General features: G+C 45.0%; 2 protein-coding genes and 1 non-coding gene across 3 annotated transcripts; 2 read left to right on the forward strand and 1 right to left on the reverse strand.

Moving 5' to 3' along the window:
- Window positions 1–309: 309 nt before the first annotated feature.
- EV420DRAFT_t22 lies at window positions 310–402 on the reverse strand. The gene has a single exon. It is a non-coding gene; the product is annotated as a tRNA-Thr (tRNA).
- A 4,946-nt stretch (window positions 403–5,348) lies between these two features.
- Window positions 5,349–6,947, forward strand: EV420DRAFT_1742768 (uncharacterized protein; the record flags this gene model as incomplete). Its single annotated transcript, XM_060480058.1, has 2 exons — window positions 5,349–6,498; window positions 6,553–6,947. Exons 1-2 carry the CDS (start codon window positions 5,424–5,426, stop codon window positions 6,945–6,947), a joined length of 1,470 nt encoding a protein of 489 aa, XP_060340210.1. The 5' UTR covers window positions 5,349–5,423.
- A 1,354-nt stretch (window positions 6,948–8,301) lies between these two features.
- EV420DRAFT_1616564 (laccase 1) lies at window positions 8,302–10,845 on the forward strand (the record flags this gene model as incomplete). Its single annotated transcript, XM_060475129.1, has 14 exons — window positions 8,302–8,386; window positions 8,956–9,015; window positions 9,065–9,125; window positions 9,174–9,209; window positions 9,268–9,324; window positions 9,496–9,563; window positions 9,774–9,919; window positions 9,975–9,995; window positions 10,073–10,096; window positions 10,144–10,335; window positions 10,377–10,397; window positions 10,457–10,480; window positions 10,515–10,618; window positions 10,770–10,845. The coding sequence occupies 14 exons, from the start codon at window positions 8,302–8,304 to the stop codon at window positions 10,843–10,845; spliced, it is 975 nt and encodes a 324-aa protein (XP_060340211.1).
- Window positions 10,846–13,034: the final 2,189 nt, after the last annotated feature.

Consider the following 13,034-nt stretch of genomic DNA (forward strand, 5'->3'; position numbering starts at 1 on the left):
AGGTAAATTCACAGATGAGTTATCTTTATGAATGAATTACATTTCATTATGTCAAAAAAATGTATAAAAATGCGAAGACGGGAGATTTGGAAAAAATCTGCAATTGCGACGCGTCACTCATGTGATATTGGCACGTGATAGGTAAGTAACGGTAAAATACCATATCAAAACACCCCCTGGGGCCTGGGGAGGGGTCGAGACAAAAACCGTACTTTACCCCCTTGGAGGTTTCGTGCGTAGCCCTACTTATAATTTATAAATCATTTCACAAACGTGCAAAAACAATGTTGTTATAATCCCCTCCCAAAATTCCCTCTAGCCGACTTGAACGACTGACCTCGTCATTATATGATTGCAGAGGAGTATACTAGTGACGCGCTCTACCAACTGAGCTAAGAGGGACTTAACATTGTACACAAGATCGTCATAGACTCCTAATTTTTATCTAGAGATAAGAAAAGCGTTGATGACCTGCATGAGCCTTTTTCTCTTGAAAAGTACGTTAGAGTGTTGATATCGACAGCATTCTCCCTCGGGTCGCGTCGAGTTGGTAGATCTGGTCTGCAGATAAATTCCCCAAAATATTTCCAATCGGTCGCTGATGTGGTGGAATCCGACAAGTCAACGGTTGAGGCTGATGTCGTTGGGCTAAACTAGTAGGGTGTGTACGCGAAAAAAAGGTGCTACCTGATTTCAGAAAGTATATCAAGACCGTGGGCCTGGCAACTGTGGTTGAGGGAATGATTTAAACTTTTAGAGACAGGTACTGTCAAGTAGAGTTGAAAGTGCAGTTAATAACAAGGCAACGCCAGCAGAGGTTATCCATACGTTTCGAGTAAATTTGTCAGTGACGAGTCTCCAGGCAACTTGGATGGACGATATGAATTAGTGACTATTGGGCGCTAGAGAAACACGGCCAATGATAATGATGGTCTGAAGGGGCGGCGGCAACTTGTTGAAACTTGAGGTTGACGGCGATACCGTGTAATGATGAGTGAGATACCAAAAAAATGCGATCACGTGTCGTCTCTCCTTGCCGGAAGATGCTCGTCATGTTTTCCACTCGCGTCAGGATCGGTATGGGAGATGGCCAGACGATTTGGAAAATAGTATTGGATTATGGATAAGAACTAGCGTCGAAGGTATATATCTTTTAGTACCGGTCTGAGCATGTAAGTGGCCCGGCGTTTATCCTTGAGATGATTATTAACAATGGAGCGGTTCCAGTCCTTGATGCGCCTAGGAAAACCCGAGATCACAATGATCAATAGGTTTCAAGTAATCCCTACAGGTAAGAGTAAGGTTGGAGAGCACGGAAGAAATCGAACTGACAGTGCCTTTCGTCCTGCGGCAATCATGGTTGAGAGTGACTTCTGGTTCGGCTTTTGCCGAACAGCGGCATGACGGCACTTACTGTCAGTGTTCGGTCCGTGGTTTCTTCCACTACCGTCAACTTGAATCTTAGGACGAACTGCAGCTCTGCCTCTAGATTTTTTTTTTTTTTTGAAATTTCTGCTGCTGTCGTTTGAGCATCTTACTTCTGTGGTGTTATCTCTCTACAGCGCCCTACCTTCTAATTCTCTACTGGCCTTCAAGATTAATCATTCTCCCGAGTTCACTTTGATTGCGGAAGCGCTGACCCGCCTTCAAAGGGACCTGTAAAGAGTCGAGATCAAATCGCGTGCTGTTCCTTAATATTATAGTATTGCGATGTCCGTCTGCTTCCTAGAGACTCATTTTATTTGTCAGGAACTTGTTCGATTCTCTCGCAGGTGATCTATCTGATTCGTTCACAGCTCTATACCTGCTACAAAAGATTTTCCCGTTGATGGATAGAGTGAACGATTGGTATCGCAGATCTTTGCCTCATTCCCATCAAATCGAACGTTTCAGTGTCACTGATTGTGATTTTCAACGTTTCTACTCACGACTCGAAGTTCGATAATGTATCGCATTGCTCTTGGAATAAATTCCCTGACAGGGTCATCAGGTCACTATGCGCTATGGTATATAAGACGACTCGTGGGTTCATTATTTCTACAGAAACACCCTTCAAACCCAAACTAGTCTAAGTCTCAGCCTCCCCCACAATGCCTTTCAAATCTGCCAAGCACGTAATCTCTGCATCCTACCACACCATTCGGTATGTTGTCTCTTGAAACATCATCCACGTAGCGATGTTCATGACTTTTCTAATAGCACCCTTAAAGGATGGTCAACTAGGTTCGCACCTCGAAGCTCTGCCGTTTATCCTCTTCCTCATCGGTTGAATATTAGTCTGCCGAATTCAAACCAGAATGATCTGGAGTATGCGAACCTTACAGTGTCTAATATGCCATGCATCGTCTTACTTAGGACTTCACAGGTATCTTCCCCGCGGAAAACAAACCCAACAAAGCCAGGGTTCCAGCGGAAATTCTGGAAGCCAAGGAAATGGCTCCGGAAAGTAAGAGTCTGTCCATACAAGCGATTCATCTATATTATAGTCGCCCGCGGGAGCTAATTACACGTTCTATTACAATCTGGTATTCATTAATAGATTCCCTTACTATATAATCATATAAATACAGATTATTCAACCTTTATCTTATGCGACGATCAATTTAATGGCGTGAAAAGTCGAGAAGGCTCTGACCCGATGACCCTGGGAACAATGATTAGTCTCAGGAGAAACAAGGTCACGGCAAAAGATCAGGATATTATCAGTTACAGATATGATTTCTGTAAATCTGTGCAAGAGGGAATCGATAGCCATAAATTACGGTAGCATGACTACATATCAATTTACTCGTGAACACCATACAATAATATGAACACATTTAAACGAGTTCGCATCTCTGTACCGCTTGATTGTAACCGAGGAATGGATAGTGTCCTTGTAATGCCATTTATCATCGAGCCGCCGTCATGATAGTAAGATCCCTGAGTGTACAGAGCATCAATCGAACCATGTGTTTTAAAGCAGACCTCTCGAGGTTGATCAAAAAAATCTGCCATAGCACGGAGGAGAATGCCATCTAGAATACAAAAATATTTAGTCCTGAATGAGCTGAAACGAGTATGTATTGCACAGTTCTCTTTGAATACCGACAATATTAATTGATATCGATGGGTCTTAACTATGCTGCAATGGAAAGGAAAGCCAAAAATTTGGCATCTACCCATAAATTTTATAAATTTTGATTCAAGGGGAAAGAAGATTTAGCAGCGAGCCACCATGTTTAGCCTAACAATCATAGCTTCCATCCCAAGTTCAAGAATAAATCCACTGACCGACAAATGCGTCTCTTGCCTGCGAAACTGATGGCGGTAGCAAGTTAGGCCGTTTCGGGGAAATCCGTGGGCAGCGGCAGCGATCGATTCACGCGTTTTGACCTTCGACTTACACTTGATGCCTTGATCTTTTGAAGTACCTCGAAGTTTCATGCCAATACTGCTTGATATTGTGAGTAATTTTTTTTATTATGGAACGCGGGAGCTAATTATCGATATTCAAGCATTGTTTTACTGAAAGCTAACCCAAAGCGCAACTGATTTGATTTTGGCTAGGTACTTGATTTTAACGGTCCAGCCGTCTCCATTCATCTCGTGTAGTTGAAGCAGCGATCTCCATTCCCAGAGTAATGGTCGAATGTCGTTTTTATGCTTCGAAACCCGTCCCTGTCCATCAAACAATGTATGAAAAACAAAAGCAAAAATTTCCGGACGCAGCTTACATTTTCTATCGTATAGCCATTGGTATTCGCTACTGAGCGTCTCTATTGATAGATCAAATGAAAGATCGGCATCATCCAATGATCGCCAGCCGTATGTTCGCGTGGTACGCGCTATCATTGCGGCTAGTGATACCGTCAGGTCCAAGGGGCGATGCGCACCACGTGTTACCAATCCGAATGTGTTTCTAGTGCGTGATTTCTATGATAATCGTAATCCTGACGCGTCCAACTCCGACGATGAAACCATCAGTGTCGGGTGGCCGACGACTTTCATCACGTCTTTTAATTGGATGCCATAAATGGACTGTACATCAAGCACAGTACACCGTATAAAAGATGGCAAAGTAGATGAGTAGCTCTTCACTACTTACCCACTGCTCATCCGTTCTGAGTCTACAAAACTTGTCATAACTCCACCTACAGCATGCAATTCAGCGCCTTCAAACAACTTGTTTCTGCCTCCATCCAAGGTGTTCGGTACGTTCTTCAATGCCTTGGATCCTCAATGCGAACCAATTCTCACTTCTTTTACAGGAACCTTCACAAGGGGCATGTATCGAGGTTCGCACTTTCAGGCATCTCACTTCGATTATTGACCGTCTAATTGAATATTCTTAGTAGCAATTCGAAGCCGTGCCAAGGCTCCTTAGGGTGTGCGAGCTATTGAATGGTTGGAATATCTCACTAAGTAACTGCATTACAGATATATTCCCCGTGGAAGCCAAAACACCAACAGTCAAGGTTCTAGCAAGCCTGGAGGCTCGCAGAAACCCGGAACCAGATAATGGAAGCTTGAAGGCCCGAGTATGGCGAGGATGTGGTCCACATTTCTATCTTACAGCCTTTCTCCGGGGATAATGCGCATTCTTTTAACATTCAATACTTGTTACTTTATAATCATCTAATTTTGTCTTTTATTTTCTTCACGACGAGCACAAGCTGCGTGCTGGTCCCTCGTTCCGCGCTACTAGATCTGACAATAGCACCATTCCACCGTATTCTTTTATATATCTGCGCTAAAATATATGTTTCATCACCATGAGAAATCATGCATTCTTATCGGCAACACACTTGACTCCGACAAAGATAGGAAGGCGATCGACTGAAGACATTTGACCTCAATTCAGCCTTGTTCATAATGATAGCCAGGAGCCGTCATTTTAATTTTCCCTGAATTCCTGGAAGCTTATGCCAATGACAAAATTTAATGGTAAAATTTCTGGTAATAAGTATTAAGTACAAGTCTTATATTGCATTACTTCCGCAAAGAATTTTGTAGTCAAGAACTTTTTGGATTTGCGGAAAATGCCGAGAATGGCTGATCCCCTTTGAGCTGCAATCACGACGTCGACTGTCTGAGCTGCAAGGTACAGCAAAGAGCTTTGAAAGCTCCCATCAAACAACGGGAACCTTTTACAAGCCGAATACGGGACTTTGTCCTATTCCAAATTTCCGCCTCGTGGGCCGAAGTCGAGTGGCAATCAACAATTGTTTCCATGCGACCGTTTGTCTTGTTTTGTACCGAATATGGGTAGGTACTTTGTTCGTGTATTGGTAGATTTTATGAGATCACTAACAATCTTTGTTTTCGTACGCATAGTAATCGCAGCCTTTATTGTTCCAAATTCCAAGCTGCAAACACTATTAAAGACCAACGGCCAACCCCGTTCCATTCCTCCTCTCAGGCTCTATCAACTTCGTACACTCATGGACCAACGCTACTTACCACTGCGACTTGTCGACCGTTACCTTGCGAACCATATACCTGCGACTTGGGCTCCATTCGTCTCTCACGATGATGTGTTACATCAACAAGACCCTCGGGATTTTGCGTACCAGTTGCTCGTTTCACGATGTGAGTGGCAGGCACCAACGGAAGTTGACGGAGGCCAAGTACGCTGGCTCTTCAAGGACCTGGAACGAATTTTTTCCACCCGTCCAAACATCGCTATTGAATCGACGGCTGATGCTGCCGCTGTCTACTTCCTCTTTTCAAAAAAATGCCATCCTTCACTCAATCCAACGTCGGATTACATCCAAAGAACGCATCATGTGTTGATATTATCGAATTTGGAGCACATAGAATCGTCGGATCTGGAGCATATGGTTTTCCCCCCCGAACCCGTTCCTTGCTCAGAGGTCCAGATCATCGACATATCTCTCTCTGATTCTATTACCGGACCCGGCAGTGACTACCCTTCTACTCTGACTGCTAAGGATTTCAAACTTTACGGCGGCTATCCTTGCGAATCTCGATCACTTCAGATAAGCGACATTAGTTGTTTAAACCTGTACCAATGGAGGCACATCCTTGGACGATTCTCTGACACCGCGATTCACGATAGCGTCATCTTCCATTCTAGAGTCCTCGACGACCATTTTATCTGGATCGAGAACATTTGCAACCTCAGCCTTGAGGATTGCGTCGTCGGACAAGAAGTGTTCCAGGCTCTGTTCAACCGCTGCGTGAATCTGGAGGAACTTAAATTACAAATGGTCACAGTCAGTCAAGATCGGGAACAGGACGCACCCACCATGGAGATATATCCTAACAAATCCAAGCTCCGCGTTCTCGATGCAATTTGCCTGGAGGAAAACGATATGCGGATGATACTGGAAACCCTCGCTGATACGAACCTGTCGAATGTCGCACCATTTGGAGTTGACAGCCTGCATCTTGAGTCCCTTGGAGACGACCTACAAGTTAACTTCCAGGATGTGGTATGCGAATACTTCGTCAATAGTAATCGTATGAGAACTTTCACAGCGGGTACCAAAGAACGTGAGTACCATTTGCAACAACGTCATCCTACCGTTGACGAAACAATCTATGTAGTGAAAATACTGCTTGGTGCAGACAAGACCGGCGTTGACGGCGTGTGCCTAATGAATCTTATTGTCGACGTGTGGACCTCCAGAGGCGAAATTCCTGTCTGTGAACAGTTGAAATATGTGGTCGAATTCCTTGATGGATGGATGCCTTTCTTGCCTTATCTAAAAGCCGTGAAAATCATGATTCGAGGCGACGACTTTGATAGCATGAAAGGCACGTCGCAATCCTTATGGGAATCTCTTGACCAGATTCTGTCAATGAGGGTGAACCCAATCTGGATGGGTGTTGATCTTTGCACGGACGCTGCATGTGAAACCGTGGCCGAGGAAATTAGACGCTGGACGGGGGAGCGAGCTCATGTTCGTGTGTTTTTCAACGGGAGTTTCATCGAAGCCTAAATAATATATAAATAATGTTCAAACACTCCCGTAGTCTCAACGATCAGAACGGAAAATCTTGTCCCACTGTACTTGAATTACCGGGATAGGCGCCATGCTGCTGTTGAAAGGACTAGCCGCCACAGTACATCTTTTTTATGAACGAAAGTAGAAGTAGGCATCGTGTTCCGATGATCAAAAGCCGATATTATACAGCCAAAATACAGCAGGATTTAGATGCCAACACGAGGCGGATTGATAGATGAAATCTCAGATAGCATCTTCACGAGAACAGCCTAACCTCGTGGCGCGCGCCAATCCCAGTCACATCTCATACACATACTTCCTGATGGAACCATAATGTCGGCAAGTGGGGCGATACCTTCCGTGTAACCGCTCACTCAAACTGGTGTTACAAGTATTGTCCTACTGATATCATCCGTTAGCAGTCGGAGAAACGGCGACTAGTGGGAGAATTATACCTACGAACAGATTGATTTACGTCGTCATATTGAACGTCTTGGGAGTTGTCCAGCCTGAAGACGGGCGAGATCATGTGTGTTTCCCTCGGGACTCAAGAAGTAAGCTTGGGACCATGGATGCACTTCACGTCAATTCCCCAGCGCATGGCGCATCTTCACCATTGACTTCCCTACCATCAGAAGTAAAACGAAGACCGTCGAGTCCATAATTTGAGTTGTTGGACATAGCTCATCGATGGTACCTAGTCTAGCGCCTAAGATCGGAGAAATCGAACAGCTCCAAGGGCAGTCAAGCGATGCGGAACACGATTATCTGCATGAGAAATAATGCATCTACCGTTTCATCTACCCAGATCATCAAAACGCCAGCGCTTCTCCGAAGTTGGCAAGAAAGGAGCTGTGGGCACGTCTTTTGCCAGCAGGTCTCGACAACGCTCAAGTTGGGTGAAGGTTAACATAGCGTAAGTGATGCCGCTCCGTCCCGGGGCCAGTAGGTCCGCAAATCCTAGTCTCGATAGTAACCTCAGGAAGAATGTAAAGAAATTAGGTAGTCAAGCCATCGGCTTGAACCAGACCCAAACCAGGCCAAGAAAATAAGCAGCAATTTGTAAGTCATAACTTGCCCTGTCATCAAGGGTCCATTCTTGTAAAACAAAACAAAACGACGACAAGCTGCGTCCTAGAATTACGTAGACTCCAAGTTAAGCTGAATGGCAGCGTAGTGACAGTGGAGAAAAGGTAGGAGATCAACAATCATAAACAATGTTTGCGCGCCGGCTCATCGGGCCGAAGAGCAATGTTGTTAACTTCCTCCAGCAATAAATCAGCGAATCGCTGCACTGAACGTTTGGCTACGCGTACCTCTTTTCTCTGATCCTTGTATAATTTCCCATATGCGACATATTACAGACCCCGACCCCCGCCATGATGTGGCGAAAACATCGCATCTGAGCATCTCCAACTCGCGTGCAGAAAAAGGTACGACGTGTCAAGGTCCAAGGACGCTGTGGCAATCGGTTTTGTATAATATTAATGTTGGTTTCGAACTTATCTTATGTATGAAGCATTCTAAAAAATAGGCAGCAATGCGCTTTGTTGTTCTCCGTTTGAAGATGCCGCTGGATTATCTTCGAGCGAAGAGGATCCTGAGCCAGTGGTCACGGCCCTCCGCTTACAAAATCTCAAGATGGAGTCATTGGACGGCAGATAACGAGATCTTAAACACGGTATCACAGGCGACCTGGTCTGATTATGCTCCCTTTTCCAAGTAAAAGAAGTGCTTAATGCCTAATTCTAGATCTTTTCTGAAACCATAACTCTGAAACAAGGAAGACGTCAACACACTCTGGCATGTGGCGACGTTCTATTGCACTTCCGGAATGTCTTGTCGCTAAAGGGGATTCTTTCTTGTGTGTTCGACTCCGCTGGACAAGCGGGAACGTTTTGGTATCGCTCCCACTTGTGTAAGCCCTCTTCTGAAAACGAAATCAATTGACGAATGTTGATCATGATTTACCTAGCTACCCAGTACTGCGACGACCTATGAGGGCCCTTCATCATATATGACCCTAATGACCCTCACGCCGATCTTCACGATGTTGACGACGGTAAGATACTCTTTTCGTATTGTACAGCAATGCTAACCATCGTCGTTAGAGTCAACAGTTCTTTTTCTCTCCTACTGGTATCATTCTCCCGCCAAGCAATCGAAATTCCCGTTCGTCACATGTGTTACTATTCTCATCATATCTCATTCAATATTTAGTACGCCATCTGCAACGTTAATCAATGGACTAGGAAGGTTAATCTACCCTCCAATTCACTTTCCTTCCTGTTCCGTTTACTACCGAAAGGGATAGATGTAATTCCACCCCTTCGTCCGATCTGTCCGTCATTTCTGTTGTTGCGGGAACTTGGTCTGTTATCTCTCTTTCTCATCGCCATACCATGCTGACCGAGAAGAAATAGATACAATTTTCGCATGGTCCGTATGGCCTGTGACGTCTCCTTCAAGGTATCAATACAAGGACGTAACATGCATGTATACATTTATAGCGTCTACGAGAACTTCTTAACAAGTCTTGTAGGACAATCATCGAAGTAGATGGTGTGAACCATGTACCCAATACGGTCCATCAAATTGAGGTATTTGCAGGTAAATCCTAGTTCCCGGGTTCTTTTCGAAAATTCTCTAAGTCAATATTCCTCCCTAGGACAGCATTATTCATTCGTCGTAAGAGTTTTTGCCTGACGTCAGATACCGTGGTCTCACTTCCAGCCAGCTCACAGCAGACTAACCGGTCAACCACTATTGTGAGCCTAATTTGTTTCCCGCGCCTTAACACACTCATTTCTTGTCTCTTAGGGATCGGAACGTCACCCAGCGCGGGTTCAACAGGCTTTACCGGTGGCATCAATTCTGCTATCTTTCGATATTCCGGCGCTAGCGAGACGGAGCATGAAACAGAAATGACAGTGAACGTTTTGCCGATGAACGAGACAGACCTCGTGGTATGTGTGTTCCGGTTCTAATTCCATCCGACATGTCCACGCGTTCGCTACACAGCCACTCGAGAATCCTGGAGCCGTAGGTCCTCCTTGCGTGGAGAAGGGGTATCAGCCTTTCGATAGCCTGGACGGGCGGAACTAGGAGGCATAGACTAGGCTTTGAACTTAGCTTTCTCATTTGTATGTTGTGCTACGTCGCTCGCTTCTTAACTTAACATTATTTATAGACGTCAGGTGGAAGGTTCAACGTCAATGGCGCCAATTTTACTCCGCCGACTATGTCGGTGCTTCTCCAGATCTTAAGTGGGGTTCAGAATGCGAACGATCTTCTACCTGCTGGTGCCATGTCCTCTCTTCCATCCAATGCGACGATCGAGATTTCGATGTCTGGAGGTTTCGCCGGTGGAAGGGCGAGTACTGTCGTTCTTGAATGTTATGCTCCCGTGCTCATCTATTCCAGGATCCTTTCCATCTGTACAGAGTGAGCCCCTCATAAGCTGCACTGTGCACATTATGAGGTCGCTTCTGACTTATTACTAGTACGTATTTGATGTGGACCGGACTGTTGGTAGTTCAACGTACAAATATGAGCTATGAGAAGCCCGTTCGGCATGATATCGTTAACACCGAGAACAAAGGCGATAATGTAACCACCAGGTTCACCACAGATAACCCAGGACCACGGTTCCTATCACTGCTGGGGTGTGCCGGTCTTTTGACCCGAAAACCAGCATGCAAAAACCGGTACTATTTTGGACGTGTCTTTGGCCCAGAAGATTTGGTGTGAAAAGACCATGACAAATATAGCGCACTTTGTACTTAATTTTTTGTATCTGTATTTCAACCGAAAAAGAGCAAATGGAAAACATGCGGTCTTTGGACAGATCTTCGATCCAGTGGTCTTTGGAAACCAAAAACCTCCGATCTGATTACTGGTCTTTGGTTTGGTCTTTGGAACCGGTCTTTTGGGCAAAAAGACCAGAGGAACAAAGGAAAGAACAAAGGAAGTGATCCAAAGACCAATACAAAAACCGATCAAAAGACCGAACCAAAAACCAGTAATCAGATCGGAGGTTTTTGGTTTCCAAAGACCACTGGATCGAAGATCTGTCCAAAGACCGCATGTTTTCCATTTGCTCTTTTTCGGTTGAAATACAGATACAAAAAATTAAGTACAAAGTGCGCTATATTTGTCATGGTCTTTTCGCACCAAATCTTCTGGGCCAAAGACATGTCCAAAACAGTACCGGTTTTTGCATGCTGGTTTTCGGGTCAAAAGACCGGCACACCCCAGCAGTGTATACTGGTATCGTTCAAGTCATTTCATTAACTCTGCGAAGACTGACATCTTTCTCGCAGTAATATAGATTGGCATCTAGAAGCGTGAGTCATTTAATTTTAATTAAGGTTCTTGTGTCAAGTAATTTGCGTTCCAGTGGCTTTGCTGTGATTTTTGCCGAAGACACGGGAAATTGGGCCAGTGTTATCGATCCCACCGGTACGGATGTTGCCTTGCCTCGTAACTGTGCTAATTATATCTCACAGACCAATGGACGAACTCCGTCCTACATATACCAGTTTGGCACCAGAAGACTTATGATTTCGTATGTCCCTCAGCCCTGAAAATTCCTGTCATCGGGTAATCTCCTTTTGCATGCTTCGCATGGTACAGCAAGGTACATAATTTATATATGGGCCTAGAATTGCGCTACTGAGACAATCATTCCGCGCTACGGTGACAGTCGTGCTGTCTTGGCACGAGAAGATGTTCCGTCGGGCAGGATGGAGACACAGGGATGATATCTCGAGGCTGAAGCAGCTGTTATAGTCAACAAGCCTAGCAAAATCAAATCTGAGTAGTACGCCGGCAGCAATCTTAGTACATAAGTAGGCAGCGGGTAGTTGGCGAGTGCACAGCCGATCACAATGTTCCCTTTATGCTTAGCTTGATCAAACTTGACCGAGTCTTGACCGGCAATTGACAACTTGAAAGTTGAGACCCGCCAGAAACGCGATTCATCTACAAGTGATCTGTCCGAAATCATTATAGATGCGAGCTCATAGATCATAGGTATCCCCTCAGTAGCCAAAGGCGACACGGCGATCAGGACCTAATTGCTGTGCAACATGCTGTAACTTGAGCCAACAGCGCTGTCCCAGTATTTTATAGGAGTTGAATATGAGCTTGAACGCTGTATATTTCAATGCATATCGTAAAAAATATCATTGCGCGCTTACCGAGTTGAAATGACTTGACTGCAATTTTCAAGGCAATGCCCGAGAGTCTGGCAGTGCATGGCATGTCAAGACTGGAGCATTCAAGAGCCATTCCACAAGAGAGAATCATGACGTACATGAATCTGGTTTCGTTGTATCCACAATTTTCGAAAGAACGAAAGAAGGATGCGTCACTGACCTTCCGTAGTTCAACGGTCAACTAAATTTCACCGTCTCGTGCCCTTTTTTCTCCCGCTTTCTTCTCATCGTTTCAGGTTTCTATAGTACGACTAGCGCCGTGATATTTTCAATTAATGACGTAGCTGAGTTCAAACTGTTGCCACCTTGCCTCAGTCGATTCGGTAATGAATGAATCGCCCAACTCCGGAATTTTTTAAAAATTTCTCCCGGGCTTTATTTGGCTTCGACATATTCAAAGGAGTCTTGAAAGGGGACAACTCTAGGGCATAAACATTGTGACTCCCCTAGGCCATATTCAGCGCCCCGTCGTCTTGTAGGGTTTGGGGCATGCAATTTCGTACCGCGATTCGGAGGCGCGCGCTACGGCCGTGATGCATTCTGGATGATGTGTGTCACCCTGAATATTTGCCCAATATGACTATCCAGTCGCCTTGTATGCATCGCATCTTCAAAATATAAATCAAGGAAAAGCAAACCGCGAATCTTCTTCATTTTATCCCAGGTACACTCAGAACGTGCCACTGGTTTTGGACGTGGTGCTCTCGCAATGAGGTTCCTCGCTCTGTTCAAGGAAGTCGTTGTCCACTCCTTCAAGGAATTTAGGTGTGTTCTTTTCTCGATCTCCTATCTTTGAGTCCAAGATATCTAAGGCCGAGTTGGTAGGGACTTTGTCACGGGTTCTACCTGTGAAGATACCGGC

This window comes from Desarmillaria tabescens, assembly GCF_030435595.1.
Source record: "Desarmillaria tabescens strain CCBAS 213 chromosome Unknown EV420scaffold_1, whole genome shotgun sequence".
Taxonomy (NCBI): Eukaryota; Fungi; Basidiomycota; class Agaricomycetes; order Agaricales; family Physalacriaceae; genus Desarmillaria; species Desarmillaria tabescens.